This window comes from Heloderma suspectum, chromosome 1 (genome assembly GCF_057233095.1).
Source record: "Heloderma suspectum isolate Gila_16-S chromosome 1, 16-S_ref, whole genome shotgun sequence".
In the NCBI taxonomy this organism is placed as follows: Eukaryota; Metazoa; Chordata; class Lepidosauria; order Squamata; family Helodermatidae; genus Heloderma; species Heloderma suspectum.
In genome coordinates, this window is record NC_139458.1 from 118767461 (window position 1) to 118787932 (window position 20472).

Sequence of the window (20472 nt, forward strand, 5' to 3'; positions counted from 1 at the left end):
ACACCTTTACATTTAGTCACTTGGGTAGTACAAAACTGAAAAATAAAAGTTTAAGGAGAAATTACACTTACCTGCAGATTAGCACACAGATGTCATCTTGAAATGCAAAATTGAGGGTGTTCCCATACTTTTGATTCGGCAGAATTTGGATCTGTTAATCAGCTATATTTTCTGAGTGGAAAACATTTAACTGCTTCTGTTACAATTTTTCCCACCCTCAGTGCTTTTTTTCCATATCTTTCCTACACTAAGGGTGCAATCCTACTGGGATACCTGTCAGCCTCCAAACTTAGAGTAGGAGGAGTGCGTAGGCCATCTTTGCCTCCGCGCCTCTCCTGCTCTGCAGTTTGTCTAGATGGGCTTTTTTTTTTTTTTTTAAACCATTTTAGCTGGGGCTCTGTGGAGCGGGATTGAAGTAGTCTAGGGAGCCCTGGGTATATGGCATAAGCAGGCATCTCCAGTTCCCTCCCCTCCCACTGGCACATTCCCTTTCCCTCCTCTCTCAGGTCACTTTTGTGAATTTGTGGAAGCAGCCAGCACAGTTCTCTCCATGCCAGTTGCAAGCAGGAGGGAGCGAGGAGCTCAGATTCTTGGGTCTGAGGATGGAACACTGTCTCTGACCTTGGATCCAGGAATCTGAACTATTGTATGTACCCAGACCCTGTTTAGGAGCCATAGGATTGCTCCCTAAAAGGGTTTAAAATCAAGGCTGATAGCCACCTATCAGAGATGCTGTAGCTGTGGATTTTCTGTATCAGCAAGGGGCTGAAGCAGATGACCTTTGATGTACCCTCTAACTCTATGAGTCTGTGGTTCTATTTTATGATTCTAACTGGTGTCCATGTTCTGTCTAGTAGCATCAACTTTATGGAATGCCCTGCCAAGGGAGATGTGCCAGTCTGCAGCACTGTGTTTTTTGTTAAGCATCATGCTGTAACTTAGCTTCTTTAAAGCTTTTGGCTAATGTGATTCAGTATGCCTAGGTTCACTTGGTTTCTAGCTGTTTCTATCTGTTGCTTGCTGCTTTGCCTAGTTGCTGCAAATTTATTTAACAAATCTATATGCCACTTTCCAACAAAAATATCAAAGCAGTGTGTTGTTCTTTGGCAAACTGAGTGGACATTTTTCTGCTACATTTGTATTTTGAAATATTGTATTGTATATTTTGTAGTTTGGATTTAGTAGATGTTTGATGTTGTGGATTGTGTTTTATTCAATTTAATTGTTGTAAGCTACTTTGAGTCCTTCTTTGATGGAGAAAAGTAGGATCTAAGCTATAATGATTAATCATGTAAAATATGCTTTCTGACCTTGTGCCTTTTTTTCAAGTAGGTGTGTCAGTTATGTCATATCACTTCAGAGAACCAAGGATTCTCTCTCTGCAGCTCTTTGTGAAAAATGTGGCCCAGAATTTCTGGTAAGAATTCTCTGTTATTATAGGACACTACAACGTAGCTTATTGTTTTCCTGTGGGGAAGCTGCTAATCCAAAATCCAAATGTAAAAAAGGGGTTGTGCCCTTTGGACCCAAGCCAATATGGTTTTACGTTTTCATATTGTCAAGTTCAATTAGTTGGTCTAATGGGGTTATAAGAGAAAGGAAAATTGAGGTGGATAACAAAGAGACAACTTTTGCTCTGTCCTATTACTATTGAAGAAGAAAAAACACCATCTCATACTTGCTTGGGTTACTTCTATAAGCATTTCCTAATAGCAGATCACCCCTGCTAGAAATGAAGCAGCTTGAGCTTATCCGGGCAAAGAGCATTAACAGTCCCCCTACACACATACACACATACACACACACAAAACCAACCTAAACTGCTCTCGTGACATGAGATATTCAGTAGACTGACAATGAGCAGGCAGGGAGGTGAGTCTGATCAGAAGGAATTGGGCGATTGATCTCTGGGGCCTTTTCTCCTTGGGATCTGAAGCTGACTGTTATGTATAAAAAGAACAGAATAGGCTGCACAGAAAAAGCCATACACATATCATAAAACAAAATTTATCTTTAATCTGTAAGTGTCAACAGCAGTACAAAAGATGGAGTGATGGTGAATAGATTAAGGGTAGAGAGGACAGTCTTGAGGTAAATGAGCATAAATAGGCAGTCTTATAGACACTCCCCTGAGGGGTCAGAACCCCTTATCATGGCATATATGGTATCACCCAATGATGACATGTTTAACATATCAGGAAAGCACCTTGTGCAAAAAAAAAAAAAAAGGAAAAGGAAAAGAATCCCCTCAAATATGTAGGTAAGGTGCCAACATACACCAGAATATACGATATAACAACAGTGTCTTTCAGTTTTGTCTTTTCCATTAATTTCTGAGGCAGAGGAGAGGAGAAGACTCTTAAAAGTACCACTGAAAATTATTTAATATTTAATTTACCTCACGTCAATACTGCACAACAAAATCCAAGAAGTCTGTTTATGCTATGAAGCAAAGCTAAGAATGATTCTTTCCCCCCCTTAAATTAAGAGCACAGATACTTTTTCTTTAAAAAAAAAAAATCAACATCCTTAGCAAACTTTTTTTTCTTTTCTTTTCAAACTGCTTCAAGAGGAGAGTGTGAGAGAGATGTGATGGCAACCTTTTAAGTTCATTTAAAAACTTTACACTGGACTGTACAAGATTTTTTTTTTTGATAAACTATTTACATTTTCAGACTTTTAAAACATATTCAAAGCAGCAATAGACACTAGGGTTTTTTTTTCCTCTACATGCCCAAATAATTACCAGCCCTGGGCCCAGATAGGTACCTGCACTGTATATAGAATTTCTACAAAGAAAACCTGCCAGTTAAAAAATTGACTTGTGGGTGTAGAAACAGCAGCCCTAGCATCATAAGAGCCACACCCACACTGTTGCTATAGGAACCAAAGCATAGTACCTTGAAAGGGGAGTCTCAATCGTCCCCCAACAGCTCTACACAAAAACTTTACACTTTGAAACAGCAGCGAGCATGTCAGTCCAGCATGTCAGTGAATTGTGCTGATTAAATTAACATTGAATACAATCTCACAATATACATCACAAACAAATTACAATGTCAGGAAAGAAAAGAGTTACAGTAAGTAACAGCTTATAAGCTTGTCTTAACGTAATTAAAAAAAAGTTTGTACATGGCAAATACAATAATGAAGGAACAGAAAAACTAAAGACATTCTAAAATTTGCTACAGGCTGATGAAGGGTACAAGGGAAAAAAAACCCTGTGCTTCTGAGAAAGCAAAACACAAATGACAAAGGAAGACGAAAGGAGAATGCACTAGCAGGTCTGCAATGTGCAGCATACAAACAGTTAAATATTTGCACATTCCCCAAACTTTTGAGAGCACCAAGGACCTCACTTGTGGTTTTTGAAGAAAGCAGAAGTTATAAAGCAAGCTGTGTCACTAAGCTGCTTTATAGCTTTCGTATTGCCATAAATACCAATTGGATACATTTTCCTTTTACACATATACACCCCAGGCAGGCCCACCCCTCTTTGTACGCAATGAGTGAACTCCCTCAGAATACTGTTTTTGTGTGTGTGTGTTTGACAGCTTTTAAAAATTAATCTTGGACTTTTTGTTGTTTAAGGGGGGCGGGAATATGGAATCCAATGATATAAATCTGGCTCTTTTAAAAAACCACTTCTGAAAATGCTTTTTGCATTCTAGCATGGGATCACAGTATTACAGTATATCAAACATATCGTCCAAGAAAAATTTCAGAGAACAATGGGTGGTAGAAAAAAGTAATAGTGGGGGTGGAGAGGAAAGTGAATTGAGTCTGAGAAAAATAATAAGTGCCTTTATAACAACAACAACAACAACAACAAAAATCAAATGAGGTCACATGTTAGTCTTTAAACAGGGCATGCTTAAGTGCCAACTTCAGTCTTTAAACACGCATGCAAACATCTAGGATCCGAGACTATTTTTTTAATTGAAAATATGAAGTACTTTATTATACATTCTACCAGCTGCATTTCTAGAGCAGTTGTTGGCACTGACAATCCCACCCAGATATACACATGAAACTTTGCTTAACTTTAAACATATTCCTAAATCTTTTGGACTTCAGTTGAATGGCTCGGCTGCTTAAAGTTAAACTGGTGCCTGAGGCTGTGATCGTCAGACCACTTACTCTGGAGTCGTACCATGGGCTACCATTTGGACTATTCCAGAATGTGCAGTTTGAGGATTCCAGCTTTAAGTGCTTTCCTGGACTGGAGCATTGTGGGTACTTCTTACTGGGAAATCATTTGCGGTAAAGTAGAAAGAAATGTTAAGCTTCAATAAGACAAAGATCAACAGTAGGTACAGTAGGAGATCATGCTTTAACTTTGTATTATGGGGATGCTTGCATTTACACAATCATTGTTTCATTTACACAATCATTTAAACAATCATTGTTTTCAAGTTACTGCTGTACTTTTTTTCACAGGGTTTTGTATTTACTGTAAATAACAAACACACACACACACACACACACACACACAATGAATACCATAGCCATATGTATTGGAGTTGTTATCCCATTGAAATCCTGTCTTTCCCCTACACTGCCTCTTGATGACTATGAGCACACTAATTTGGGATCAGCTGGTGATCCCACAGCTTTCCCCAGACTACATATTGGGGTACCAGCAGGCATTTAGGCAGGCATTGGAGGGGGCTGCAGTTCAGTGGCAAAGCACATACGCTGCATGTATAAGGTCCCTGGTTCCAAGCCTAGCTCCTCCAGAATTAAAAAATGCCAGTTAACAGAAGAAGGAAAAGACTTCTACCTGAGCACCCCCTGAGAGCTGCTGCCCACATCACTGGGGTAGATGGACCAAAAGCCTGGCTTGGTATAAGGCTACAACTTCTGTCCTAAGAAATTGACCCTTTGATCAGAGCCATTTCTCTCCCTTTATAAATATAAACCCTGTGAGATTATGTTTCAGTTTTATTAAGACTTTATTTTGCATTTTGTGAAATATCAAGTCAATTGAACTAATTGTTTTGCTGTTATTGTTAATGTTATTGAAAGTTTTTTCTAACTGGTAACAAAGAATTTCAGAAATATTCTCTTGAAATTAAAGCCTTTGATAAACTTTGCTAGGGAAATAGGATAATTTTTAAAAATACTGCTCAAAGTCCACATACTCTTACTACATATGTGCATGGCATCAGAATTATTTTTAAATCAGCATTATTCTTGGGCACTAGAAAATTATGGGTGCCACTGTCTATTCTAGGGAGCAATTATATAAGCCACCTTAATTTACTGTTATTAGTTTTATTTATTTTTTGACAGGCCAGTACTGTTCCATACCAAACACAGATCTAGCCAGTTCAGTGTTACATTTAATAACTGGCATCACTTACAAAGGCCTGGTTAATGACAACCTTCCAGAGCATCCTAATTTATTAATGTACTCACTTAACTTACTTATTTGTCATTCACACTGACACATTTTTCTATTCACATTGGTTTCAAACAAGAACTAAGAACTTTCATCAGTTTTGCTTGGAAGCAAATTGCAAACTATGAAGCAAACTGATTACAAGTTGAACTAGAAATATGGCACTTATGCAACCCACTTTTTAAGGCAGTTGCTTTTTACCCTAATTCAGAGGAAGAGAGGAAGGTATTTGGGTGGTGTACTTCGAAGACAGGAGCAATTCACTGATGGATTATACTATTTAATTTGCTTCCAAGGAATTGGATGGAACTACATCAGCAAAAGTGTCAGAGAATTGGCTGTTGTATCAGTCTGCAACAACAGTGTTACATCATGGCCCTCATAAAGAGAAAAGTTAGTTTCATTGAAATCAATGGGACTTAACTATGTTGGAACCAACTTGCTCCAAGTTAAATGGGATTATCTTTCTTTAGACTAGAGTCATAGTCTGTAATGCTGCACAAGGGGACCAGTTGGCACTCCACATCCTATGCACTTATTTGTTGATGCAGCACTCATTAGGATCAAACTTGCCAGGATGCATCTCTCTGACTAAGGTTTTATCAGTCCAAATAACTCTAACACCACTATCATAGAAGAAAGAAGATGAAGCTTGTTATTCTATTAGCAGGTGCAATATTTTGAAATGTGTTTATGAAATGTGGGATTCAGATTTGAAGGAGAGCATAAGTGAGGCATCTTGCTATCCTAGCTTCAGGTCCACAATACTGCTCTCGCACTGCAGTTGTAAATTCAGCATCTACATGAGGTACAGTGATTTGTCAGCATTTAATATGGACCAATGTACACTGATACAGAACTAAAGTAAATACATAACTTATACTTCACTAAGTATCCATGAACAAAAAATAAAATTCTATTTCCTATGTTATATTTACACATTTAAAAAAAAAATCTAAAATGAGATGGTGACTAATCAAAAGCCTTGTTTTGAGCTCCAATTAAGAATGCAAAAAATAAATGGTTTTTGTTTCCAAACGATTGTCCTTCCTTGGTTTCTACTGACACTTTAGAGCCAATGTTGGCTAATAAATACAATAAACTGCTTCTGCACTTTTCAGATTCAAATACATTTTCACCCAACCTGTCCAATAAAGTAGCATTCTACCATCTGCTGATTCATGAAGAGCCAATCAGTGTCAAGAATGCAGCTTTAACTTATAGAGCATCAACACAGACGCAGGGCTGGAGCTAAAACAAAGTATTCATATATATACGAATCTTGCATAAATAAATGAAATAACAAGACATAAAAATGACTCAAATCCGGCAACTGTGAGGCAGGCCCACACGAGTCGAAACAGATGACTTTTGTTCATGTCGTTTTTGTACAACAGTTTCACATTAGTTAGAAGTGATAAAAAATACCATTTATATCCAGTGCTTATAACACTTACGAAACAACATCTGTGAGTGTGTGTTTTTGTACTATGAGCAAAATCAAGTTTCAGTTCTAAAGAACAGTCCTTTGTTCTCTGCCAGCCTGCAGAATATTATTTTGGCATGGTCATAAAATTTATAAAAAGAAATTAACCCACTAAACTAAATGTTTGCCTTTGTGCAAAAAATAATTACATAAAATACAATGCTAGCAATACAGCATTCTACCTATGCAACAAAAAACCATGAAGAAACGGAGAGAAAAGAAATGAGTTGTAGGATGGAGAGAGATTTATAAGAGGAAAAACTTGTAGGAAATTAATAAATAGTTATTCTTTAGGAAAGAATGGGTACCTCCCCTCCAAGCTACATATATTAGATCAGTTCAAATTCCCAAGTAATCTTAACAAAGGATTTTCTTTCAGTACCTTAATTAGATAAAGAGGGCGCTCACCAGCTAATGACAACAAGTGCCTTTAACATCTTGGCTAGACCAGTTTTATTGCTTTAGCTGTAGACATGAGAACACTATTCAAATAAATAGTAAAGATAAATCATTTTATTCCAGATTAACAAATGGCTGCCAAAGCTTGATGAGAGTGTTGATATGTTGGAATAATATTTTCTCTTGTAAACTCAACAGTCCCCATTTGCTTGTGTGGGTTAAATTGTCTATTTTAATATTGCAAAAACTGTCTCTATCTCCAGCAATTGTTGCTGAAAACTGTCACGGCATTATTAATTTTTCTGCAAGGTTGTATGACAGCATAACAACACTCAGCATTGATGTTGTGTCCATTTTATTAATTAGGAGGACAATCTAAAAGCTACTGAAGTCAAGGAAGATGTGTGTGTGTGTGTGTGTGTGTGTGTGTGTGTGTTACAATGTAGAGACAAAGGTTTTTTTGTATACAAGCCAGACTTCCCCACTGGTAGCAGTAGAAGGGGAAAGAGCCCCATCTGCCATAGTCAGGAGAGGAAGCTCTGTGCATATACAAGGAAGTAGGCTGCAGGCCATGATTTATATAGGAACTGGATCATACCCATGTATTTATCACATGCTGGTTTGCCATTTTTGCCATCATACAAGGTGCAGAAATGCTTTTTTTAAAATTTGCATTCTTTCCCCTGAGCAAAGCTAGTGAGAGATGAGTATGCTTTTCCAGCCTTAAGAAAGGAGTCTTTATATGAAGTAGACTCCTTAACATAACTCCAATTCACACAACAATGGTCAGCATAGAGGAGGCTGCTTGAAATTGCATTTGCACAGAAGCTGCTCCATCTGGATTGGTACTTGACATGTTTGTCTCTGCCACTTTAAAACATTCATCTGACTGTTTTTGCTGGTGCAGAGAAAATTGCACACAACTAGTTCGATGCCTGGAGCAGTCACCACACAAATGTAACATAATATGGCTCCAACTACATTTAGTATTTGTGTGAAGTCGGCCTTATTTAGAAGACGCTAACATTTTACACCTATAAAATTGCTGTAGTAAGCACTATGAAATAGCTATGATTATTGATAGTCAAGATGTAATGAAGAAAACAGAAGGTCCCCCCCTTCTCTTCCTAGAACAAAATCTTTAAAAAGAACCTAAATAAAAGCCTATTAATATTAGTGGCCCAAATTCTAAACATACATACTTATGAGCTGGTGGTGTAGTTATTTTCACTAGAACGTACCGATGAAGGAAATAACTTGATGTTACTACACCTCATACCTAGAAGGAAGACTTTGAGCTAGATCTTCATGCTGCATAAAATGGATCAAATTCAAATTTCTGTGTCAAACTCTGACATCTACCAAGTCTTCATTTGGACCATTGGATTTTTATCTTAAGACCTAGATTATTAACTTGGGAATGTTTTATTTTGCCCCTCCCCTGCCCCAAACTCCTTAGAAGTCAGTTTTATATGTAACATAATTGTTTATTAGCAAAGAAATAAATAAGGTTTTAAATTTGTGCAGCACGTTTGATCTAAAGGCCCTGGAGCACTGTACACATTTAATTTCATATTATGCTTGGGATATCGGTGTATGTCTGCTTTGTTTTGTTTTTCCTTTTATAGGGCAAGTAAGGTAAAGCACTGAAGTCCTTCAAATATTCCTATGCATTAAGCACATATTTATTCAACTGAAACTTAAAACTTGAAAAATATGTCAGTTAATGGCAAATAAAGGGATGAGTTGGGACCCTTTTTAGTTCTCTGAAACTAATGTTAATACAATTTACCTGAGATGTTCAGGTTTTGCATGGGTTTTTCTATAAAACATTCATAGATAAGGTCACGTACTGACAACAGTAAATGGGTCCATCAGGTGACATGGGAATGGCAATATGTGGGATCCTACATGGCAGCAGCATTTTACAGCTCCAAAAAATCATGAGCAAGACTCAGTGGAATTTCTAAATACCTATGCCATCTGTCTACTATACAACAGTGAAGAAATCTGACTGCGATACTTTAGAGCAGGTGTTCCCAACCTAGGGTCCCCAGACGTAGTTGTACTACAGCTCCCATCATCCCTGACTATCAGCCATGATGGCTAGGGATATCTGGAGTTGTAGTCCTACAACTTCTGGGGACCCACAGTTGGGGGGGAACCACTGCTTTAGAGTAACTTTAGGGGAGCCCAAAGGCTTACGCTAGCCAGTTGGATTCTGTTATTTTTTCCCTCTGAACTACCATGACTGTCATGTCAAGTCGCGAACTTTTTCTGAAACAACTTCCTCCAGTTTCAAAATTGGTTTGCCATGCAGCATACATCGGGAACGGGAAGGCAGGCTGTAGCTTAAGAAACCCTGGGAAGGACCATGGCTCAGTGGGAGAGCACCTAGCTTTGCAGGCAGAAGGTCCCAGGTTCAGTCTCCGGCATCTCCAGGTAGGGCAGGAAAAGCTCCTGCCTGAAACCCTGGAGAGCTGCTGCCAGTCAGTGTTGACAACACTGGGCTAGATGGACCAAGGGTCTGACTCAGTACAAGGCAGCTTCCTATGAAACTCAGTTCCAAAGCAGCTTTGGCTTTATGGAGCTAGCTGGATTATTCTTTGGCTCCTGCCCTATGTATAAAAATGGACACATAGGAGAGATATACTACGCAATAAGCATCTGCATCTTTTCGTTCTCCATATCATAGCATTTTCCCAAGTGTTTTTGACATGGATAAACATAATTTCCCATATGTGTATATAATTCCTTTCCCATATATGTATATAATTCCTTCCAATTTTTAAGATACCCACAGGCTTTTAGGGGGAAAGACTCTTTACAAATAAGCCAATAGCAAACTGAAAATATAATGCCACCACAACAGTACTTTTGGAAAAAAAAATTTGTATGTGGACCCCTGACATTCTGGAATGAATAGATTGTTTAAGAGAAAATGTAGTTAAGACTGAATGTAAGGGTTAACAGAAAAGGGGCCATAGAATGGATTTGGAGGTGGCCTTACATTCTTAAGACAGGCCTGTCTGTAGCTGGTGATCACTCGTTTGTGCTTACTTAGTATTTTATACTGATGGTACATCAAGAGGCAGAAGCAACTGGACAAGTGCACTGTGGCAATCATGTTCACTATTTTAAGAACATCCTGTCTCCAGATTCCTGAGTACTTTACCATTTTCTGGAAAAATTAGGTTTTTTTTTAAAAGATATATAGATAGTTTTAAGATGCCAAAAGATTGTCTAAGACTTTACAGTGTCTCCCTTAAGACTTTTTTAAATGTTAAGATTCAAAAGTTATGAAAGTTTGGCACATCAGAAGATTAGCTATACATGTGGAAAAAAATGGAATTTAGAGACCTTGTTTAAAAAAGATGAGTTAAGACACACAGATGCACACACTTGAGGACTTGTTCTGTTTCATGATAGGAAATTTACGATTATTTTTTTCTTTTGTTTTTGTTTTCTAAAATAATTCAGAATAAAAACACATTCACAACCTGTAGGCTGGCACAGCATACCTGAGTGAGAATGTAAAACCCCCATTTAAAACAGTAACTTAAACCTTTTTATCAGCATCCAGGAGGAGAAAAAATAGACAAAAAAAGGTAAGACTTGTAAGAGAGCTATTGATTCATATAAGTTTTCAAGTCCCAATGTCTGATACTTAATGTCTTCACCTAAATTAAAACAAAAATGTTCATGAAAATTAGGGAACAATCTGTGTCACACATTAAGAAACATTTAAGACCATTCTGCAGATGTAACTGTAGGAGCCACACATGCATGCAGGCTCATTTAAGAACTTTTTGTTCAAAACAAAACAAAAAAAAGTCAGAGTACTTTAATTCGGCAAACGTCCTCAGTTGGCAGTGACAGCCTCGTGGGCTTCATTTTCACTGCTATAGTCTGATTTGGGGTCATCTTCAAAGTCCTCGTACATTTCCATCTCATCCTCCCCATTTATCATTTCATTTCCAGCAAGGCTCCCGCTGTCCGCCTTCATGCCGTAAGTGCTCTGAATGACAGGGATGCTGGGTTCAGGGCTAGCAGAGGTGCTGGAGCAATCAGAAGTCATCTGAGGAGATGGTGTAGTCGTTGCCATAGTAATAGCACCAGGATAGACCACACCCGCTCCTGTGGTGATTGGAATCTGAGGCTGTTGCCTGCATGGAAACACAAGCAGGGAACAAGATTTCCTTGAGTTCACATAAGAAACGTGTATCTCTCATTTAAACAGAAGGTGCAGCAGTATTCTTTTGTGCTTCTGGCTCTTATATCCCAAACCTAAAACTCTAGGCAGTACTTAATTGTACTGATTTCATTGTGATATGCTTTCTTGTGTATATGTATGATTTATATTATTTATAATGATATCTTAGTCCCGCATTTTTGTCTCCAAGTGTTCAATGTTGCTAACAAAACCAGACAAAAAATAATGGTGTCAATTAAATACAATAATACAGCAAAGTAATACAGAGTGTAAAAACAGCATAACACCAAAATGGAAAGCGCCAGAGTTAAAAACAACAATAACACACATCACAGGCTAACCCGCCAAAGCCTGTTGAAAAGATGTATCTTTAGATATTGGAAAAAAACAAAGAGGCAGGAACTTCTACACATCAGGTTTCTGCCGCAGAAAAAGCCTTCTCACATGTTGCCATCAACCGTGCCTCAGTAGGCAGTGTCATCCTAACAAACTCAGTGTTAACATAGTTCCTCGATGACAGTGGTGATGTGGTTAATTAAGCTTCCCTAAGCAGGAAGTTCTAATGATAATGTGCCACTACCAAGGCCGACCTGGATCTGGGGGAAATAAGGGAGAAGTTTTTGTTTCAGAAAAATTGATTTCATTCAAGTATCAGCTCTGAGTTGAAGGGCACTGACCAGGAAAGAACAAAACTGGTGACTTAAACATAATGGTTTGGATCCAGACTTTCTTCCTGCTGGCGAGGGCATTCCCTGAATGGAGTTCCATGCAGGACATGCTCCTGCTGGCCATAGGAGGTGAGGTGAATTTTGCGAATTCCCATCTCCTCTGCAGCTTCTTGAGACCTCTGAAAATCTACCCTGGAGAATTGGGGAATAATCCAGAACAGTAAAAGGGGCTAGGGATGGGCAAACGACTGATGTTCAACATCACCAGGATACTCTGAACATCGTCTCGCCACTTGTCTCGCACCTGATTCCCATTTGTGTTTGCCATTGCTGCTCGCTCTATGCGAACAGGAAACTGGTGCAAATCGACCAACGATCGAATGTGAGATTTTGTTCAAATCTCCCCAAATTTGCGCAAATTTCCTCCATAGGGGAAATTTGCACGAATCAAACTGGGAACTGGGAATGAGACGAACCTGAGCACGTGTTCAGCAATTTGCAAATATTTTTGGTGGACACGTGCTCATGCGTGGAGCTTCGAATGGGGCACGCTCACATGCTTTGTGATCAAAAATGACATTCTCCTACATCCCTAGAGGGGACTGCAGAAGGAGGAGGAATCAGCAAAAACTGTCTCCTGCCCCTTCCACCAGCAGGATCCTTCAAAGCATTCCATGGACAGAAAAAGCCCTTCCAATTGTGGGAGACTAAGTTAGGATCTAACCCAATGGAAAGTAGGACGACAGCATACTTCTTACCACTGTATGCCATACATTTCACAACAAACAGGAAGTAGAGAAGTCTGATGCTGCTTCCTCAAACTGAGGATTTGTTCCCTTTCATGATAAGAAATTGTAGCATTTTCCCTCTAATAAAACAAAATCCACTAGAAGGGGAAACTACAAATGGATGGATTAGTTACTTTGCTTTGTGAAAATTAACTAATATTTGTTATAATTTGATCCTTATCTGAAACCGTGACACCTTTTATGGACTACAGTCCAGTTCATCAGATGCATGAAATATCCTGAGTCGGCAGGTATACTCACATGGGTGACTATAAACACTGGTGTCAAAAGGCCATGCAATGAAAAGGGAAGCTCTAAGTCTGTCACAGTTCTATGCAGAGTCAAATGTTTAGATGATACAATAGTGCTCTATTGAAAATTTGTTCCATGGTTTTGACCATTGTCATTCAGTTTGATAAAAGAAAAGAAATTGCTTTCAATAAAATGCCAAGAGAAGAAATTTCAGTGAAATTTTAATGGGTGAGGGGCAGGGTTCTTGTGCAGGGGTGAGGGGCAGGGATCTTAGTTACAGAGAGGCCAAGGGGTGTGTGTATCTTGTCTTTCATTGTACAGTCATTTCTCTAGGGTTCTGCAGCTTCCCCAGCTCCTCACACTTTAATTAAATTTCAGATGGAGACATGAGGTACCTTCTCCCATTTTTCAGATCAGGGCTTTTTCAGATCAGAAAGTGTGGGCAGCCAGGGAGGCCGCACAGCACTGAAGAGAATTGTAATAGAAAGAAAACACACACACACAGCACTCCCAGCCAGTGTGGCCCTCGGGCTAAAGTAGGTTACCTGTCCCTGAAGTATAGTGACTTTGAAGTCAGCACAGGGACATTAAAGCATTTCAACAGTTTCTAAATGCTGCTATTTTTTATGTCAGATTCATGTCTATTTATTTCTTGCATTAAAACTGACTTGTTTGTCCTGTGCAAACAGCAGAAGGGCATTGTTGGCAGGTGTTGGCTACTATCACATTGAAGGATACACCGGATAGTTCCATAGTATAGTACAGCTACACAGAGTTTCAGGTTTTGGTTGGCTGGGTGCTACATAACTGTGACAGGAAAAATCTACAGGGCTGTCTTTTTTCCAAAACCACTTAAACATTTAAATTGGCAAAAGTCATTGTCTGCTGTTCCCTTCAGATCCATTTTTCCTGACAACTCTCTAAATTACTGAGTCTAACTCAACTGCATTAAGGAAAATTTCTTACTCGCTACACCCTTTGAAAGGGTATACAGTCCCACCGAATGACATAACATCAGATCTCATAAAAGAACCCATTGTGTACATTTGAGCCTAGCCACAGCAATGTGGTTTTATTGACTTATTCAAAACAGTAGTCCAGAAACATTCAGAATATCTGTGTATGTATAGTAGCCATAAATACTTTTCCACAGCATCTTATAAGACATAAATAATGTTCTCATTATTTTGTAGACTAAAAGATGTAATGCATACTTGAACAGAATTTACTAGACCAAAATGGGGTTGGACTGGAATATTTTTGTAAGGCAAGGTAACAAAGAAAGTATTTTCAGTTCAGATGCCTGTTAGAGCTCTTTCCTAGTGCATAGTTGTGGCATCAGGACTTTGCATATGCGACACTTAGGATACATTTCAACTCATGTAAATGTTTTAAAGAAGAACTGAACCGTTATTCTTAAGTATCTCTCATTAGCAATTGAAAAGATAAAAACCTATTAAAATTATAACACTATAAACACTTTTGATTAGAAGCTTCAGGTTTTTTAAAGGATAAAAAAGAATTAAAATAATCTTATGGAATGGCTGGCAATGGGCATTAACTTCTCAACATAAAAAAGTCACAAGAGCCCCCTTCATTATATGCATAGTGGGGCTGTGCAGACTAGCCCTGCTCCTGCTGAGACCACACCCCACATCACTAATGCCCACAGTTCAAATGCTTCCCCATTCTCACATTCAGTTGATGTGGGAAAGGGCTCTACACTCATACCTCAGTACGAGTATAGAATTCTATACTGTGTGTTCACCCAGTGTTCACCTACACTGGGTGAACACAAAAATAGTGGGGTACTGTTTCTGCCACAGGTCTTCATGGTGGGGGCATGGCTTCATCATGTACCAGAGAGGGGCAGGACTAGTCCACATGACCCCACAGCCCCCTTCACATAGACTTTCAATGTGTGAGGAGGAGCATTTTGTGTGAATCTGCCTAATGTTCCTGATCATTCCCCTGCCTCCTACCTGCTGCCCATCAGATGCCACAACCTGTTGGCTCTTCACCCATGTGCATAAGAAATGCCAGCAGGAACTAATGACCTCTGGGACTTGTTGTTTGGGGAAAAGCATGTTGCATGAGGAGGCACAGATTTCTCCCTCTCTCTCAATCTCTCTGTTCTACGAGGAGGGCCTGCGCCTGCAACCCAGTACAATGTTTAGAATATCTGTTCGGATTCTGACCGGCCCTATCAAATCTCACAATATCTGGATCTTGCAACCTGGGCTGGGGCTAGGGGTGTACGAAATCCACTTACCGTTCCGGTCCGGGGTGTCTGTGTGGGGGGAGGTGATCCGTCCCTCCCCCAGAATCCTCCCTGGCCGGCTCCACTCTGCAGTGAGTCAGCAGAGCTGCCAGACGGGCCCATCCGTAGCTGGACTTCTGTCTGCTGCCGGTCTGCAGCCACAAATGGCATCCAGCGTAGCGGATGCCATTTGTGTCCCTGCTTTACCCATGATAAGCTATGTAAATCTTTACGTAGCCTATCACGAAAAAAGTAGCAATGCAAATGGCGTAGCGGATGCCTTTTTTGTCCCTGCTCTTTGTCGTGATAGGCTACATAAAGATTTACATAGCCTATCATGGCTAAAGCAAGGACACAATGGCATCCTCTATGCTGGATGCCATTTGCGGCCGCAGACCGGGGCAGTGGATGACAGCGGACAGACCGGACCGGCTGGCAGCAGGTAGGGTCCGTCCGGGGAGAATTTTGCGGGGTGGCGGAGGGGAGTGCTCTGTCCCGCTACGGACTCCGGGGGACTGGATTCTAAAGAATCCAGCCTCATTGGAGTCTATGGCGGAATTCTCCACCATCCCTAGCTGGGGCTGCTTGGACCGCCAGACCTTGGTAAGTATACCTGTTCCTACCCTTTCCCATGTTTGAGCCCTGGTGGTAATATATACTGCAATACGCGGCCATCACCACCAAGTGGTAGACAGGGTGAGGGTGAGAGAGACACTAATCTGGCAACTCAACCAAATAGCAACTGGGGTCGGGGGAAGCTTGGCTTGAGTATGGTAGAACATAAGAAAATAAGAAAAGCCATGCTGGATCAGACTGAAGTTCCATCTAGACCAGAATTCTGTTCACAGTGGCCAATGAGCTGCCCATGGGAAACCCACAAGTAGGACATGAGTGCAACAGCATGCTCTCATGTTCACCAGAAACTGGCGTACATAGACATACTGCTTTTGATACTGGTGGCAGCACACAGCCATCAGTACTAGTAGCCATTGATAGACCTTTTCTCCAGGAATTTGTCTTGTTGTTGTTGTTCAGTCGTGTCCGACTCTTCATGACCCCATGGACCATAGCACGCCAGGCCTTCCTGTCCTGCGCTCTCTCCCGGAGCGTGCTCAAGTTCATATTCATTGCATCCGTGATGCTATCTAGCCATCTCATCCTCTGCCGTCCCCTTCTCCTTTTGCCTTCAGTCTTTCCCAGCATCAGGGTCTTTTCCAGGGAGTTTTCTCTTCGCATTAGGTGGCCAAAATATTGGAGCTTCAGCTTCATTATCTGTCCTTCCAAAGAGCAGTCAGGGTTGATTTCCTTTAGGATGGACTGATTTGACCTCCTTGCAGTCCAGGGGACTCGTAAGAGTCTTCTCCAGCACCACAGTTCGAAAGCATCAATTCTTCGGCGCTCAGCCTTCCTTATAGTCCAGCTCTCACAGCCATACATTACTACTGGGAAAACCATAGCTTTGATTAGACGAACCTTTGTCGGCAAGGTGATGTCTCTGCTTCTTACTATGCTGTCTAGGTTTGCCATAGCTTTCCTCCCAAGGAGCAAGCGTCTTTTAATTTCATGGCTACAGTCACCGTCTGCGGTGATCTTGGAGCCCAAGGAAGTAAAATCTGTCACTGCTTCCATTTCTTCCCCTTCTATATGCCAGGAAGTGATAGGGCCAGATGTCATGATCTTAGTTTTTTTAATGTTGAGTTTCAAACCAGCTTTTGCACTCTCCTCTTTCACCCTCAACAAGAGGCTCTTGAGATCCTCTTCGCTTTCTGCCATTAGGGTGGTATCGTCTGCATATCGGAGGTTGTTGATAATTCTCCCGGCAATCTTAATTCCGATCTCTGATTCATCCAACCCGGCATTTCTCGTGATGTACTCTGCATATAAGTTAAATAAGCAGGGTGACAATATGCAGCCTTGTCGTACTCCTTTCCCAATTTTGAACCACTCGGTTGTTCCATGTCTGGTTCTTACTGTTGCTTCTTGACCCTTGTACAGGTTTCTCAGGAGACAGGTAAGGTGGTCTGGTGCTCCCATCACTTTAAGAATTTGCCACAGTTTGTTGTGATCCACACAATCAAAGGCTTTAGCGTAGTCAATGAAGCAGAAATAGACGTTTTTCTGGAATTCTCTTGCTTTCTCCATGATGCAGCGAATGTTGGCGATTTGATCTCTAGTTCCTCTGCCTCTTCGAAACCCAGCTTGTACTTCCAGTAGTTCTCGGTTCGTATACTGCTGAAGCCTAGCTTGTAGGATTTTGAGCATCACCTTGCTGGCATGTGAAATGAGCGCAATTGTGCGGTAGTTTGAACTCTCTTTGGCGTTGCCCTTCTTTGGAATTGGAATGTAAACTGACCTTTTCCAGTCTTGTGGCCACTGTTGAGTGTTCCATATTTGTTGGCATATTGAATGCAGCAGTTTAACAGCATCATCTTTTAGGATTTTAAATAGCTCGGCTGGAATACTGTCATCTCCACTAGCTTTGTTGTTACTAATGCTTCCTAAGGCCCACTTGACTTCACTCTCTAGGATGTCCGGCTCAAGTTCAGTGACCACACTATCATGGCTATCAGGGACATTCAAATCTTTCCTGTATAGTTCTTCTGTGTATTCTTGCCACCTCTTCTTAATCTCATCTGCTTCTGTTAGGTCCCTGCCTTCTTTGTCCTTTATCATGCCCATCTTTGCACAAAACGTTCCCTTGAGATCTCCAATTTTCGTGAAGAGATCTCTAGTCTTTCCCATTCTGTTGTTTTCCTCGATTTCTTTGCATTGTTCATTTAAGAAGGCCTTCTTGTCTCTCCTTGCTATTCTCTGGAACTCTGCATTCAGTTGGGTATATCTTCCCCTTTCTCCCTTGCTTTTCGCTTCCCTTCTTTCGTGAGCTACTTGTAAAGCCTCATCAGACAGCCACTTGGCTTTCTTGCATTTCTTTTTCTTTGGGACGGATTTCGTTGCTGCCTCCTGAACAATGTTACGGACCTCCGTCCATAGTTCCTCAGGCACTCTGTCGATCAGGTCTAATCCCTGAAATCTATTCCTCACCTCCACTGTATATTCATCAGGGATATGATTTAGGTCATACCTAAAAGGTTTAGTGGCTTTCCCTACGTTCTTCAATTTAAGCCGAAATTTTGCAAGAAGCAGCTCATGATCTGAGCCACAGTCAGCTCCAGGTCTTGTTTTTACTGACTGTATGGAGCTTCTCCATCTTTGGCTGCAAAGGACATAATCAATCTGATTTCGATATTGACCATCTGGTGACGTCCATGTGTAGAGTCGCCTCTTGTGCTGTTGGAAAAGAGTGTTTGCTATGATCAGCATGTTCTCTTGGCAAAACTCTATTAGCTTTTGTCCTGCTTCATTTTGTACACCAAGGCCATGCCTGCCTGTTATCCCGGTGATTTCTTGACTTCCTACTTTAGCATTCCAATCCCCTATGATGAAGAGGACATCTTTTTTTGGTGTTAGTTCTAGAAGGTGTTGTAGGTCTTCATAGAACCGATCAACCTCAGCTTCTTCGGCCTCAGTGGTTGGGGCATAGACTTGAATTACTGTGATGTTGAATGGTTTGCCTTGGATTCGTACTGAGATCATTCTATCATTTTTAAGATTGTACCCCAGTACTGCTTTTCCCACCCTTTTGTTGACTATGAGTGCTACTCCATTTCTTCTAAGGGATTCTTGCCCAGGTGATATGATGGTCACCTGAATTAAATTCGCCCATGCCTGTCCATTTGAGTTCGCTGACTCCCAAGATGTCGATGTTCAATCTTGCCATCTCATGTTTGACCACCTCCAGCTTACCTTGATTCATTGATCTGACATTCCAGGTTCCTAAACAATATTGTTCTTTACAGCATCGGATTTTCTTTTCACCACCAGACACATCCACAGCTGAGTGTCCTTTCGGCTTTGGCCCAGCTGCTTTACTCTTTCTGGCGCTACTTGGAAATACCCTCTGCTCTTCCCCAGTAGCATATTGGACACCTTCCGACCTGAGGGGCTCATCTTCCGGCGTCATCTCTTTTAGCCTTGTGATACATTCCATGGGGTTTTCTTGGCAAGAATACTGGAGTGGGTTGCCATTTCCTTCTCCAGTGGACCACATTTTGTCAGAACTCTCTGCCATGACCTGTCCGTCTTGGGTGGCCCTGCACGGCATAGCTTATGGCTTCACTGAGTTACGCAAGCCCCTTCGCCACAACAAGGCAGTGATCCATGAAGGGGGGAATTTGTCTACCCCCCTTTTAAAGCCATCCAAATTGGTGGCCATCACTACATCTTGAGGTAGTGAATCCCATAGTTTAGCTATCCATTGTATGAAGAAGTTCTTCCTTTTATCAGTCCTGAATCTCCTACCAATCAGCTTCATGGGATGATGTCACGGGAAAGGGAGAAAAATGTGGTAGATACACATTTCTAAGATGACCAGGCTGCCACAGGCCGAAGCCTACAGTTAGCAGAGCTGTGCATGCACCACATAGGCCAGGCTCTCTCCCCCTTGGATACCATTCACTGATGGTGGCCATATGTGCACTGCTCCTCCCCTGTGTGTGGCTGTTGCTTGGTGTGGCTGCAAGCATTACTGAGAATCCATTGGACTACAGTGAGTGTGGGTTATGACATTTGAGTTTTACATTTTTTACCCTTTACTTAATACCATATAATATTTATCACAATTACAATTAAAGTGGTTAAATAGAAACAGAAGAGTGGTTTCCACGCCTTCATGTGCAAGTTAATAATTCTAACTAGCATTAATGTTTATTCATGGATAGAGAATAAAAAATGGTATCCTCTCCTTAATAAGGAAATTCAACACTGACTTTTTAATGTGAAGTACTTGAATATCAAAATGGTGTTCACCTCACACTCTGCATCCTACAGAGTGACTAGGGCTTCAACAGAAGTGCCAGCTAAGCCAACTGGAGACTTCTTAAGGGCCCTCGGGAACCCACCATCAGGTAGGTGGATCTATTAGGAACCCTAATAGATCCACCTA

The 20472-nt window shown here is 40.8% G+C and overlaps 1 protein-coding gene across 26 annotated transcripts in view; it reads right to left on the bottom strand.

Annotated features, from left to right (window-relative positions):
- Positions 1 to 2612: 2612 nt before the first annotated feature.
- Positions 2613 to 20472, bottom strand: part of SOX6 (SRY-box transcription factor 6) — a 613575-nt gene continuing 595715 nt past the window's right edge. For all 26 annotated transcript variants that reach the window (XM_084855012.1, XM_084855004.1, XM_084855009.1 and 23 more), the window contains one exon: positions 2613 to 11455. In XM_084855012.1, the coding sequence (XP_084711138.1) occupies positions 11152 to 11455 (304 nt within the window). In that variant the 3' untranslated portion in view covers positions 2613 to 11151. The remainder of the gene's footprint in view (positions 11456 to 20472) is intronic.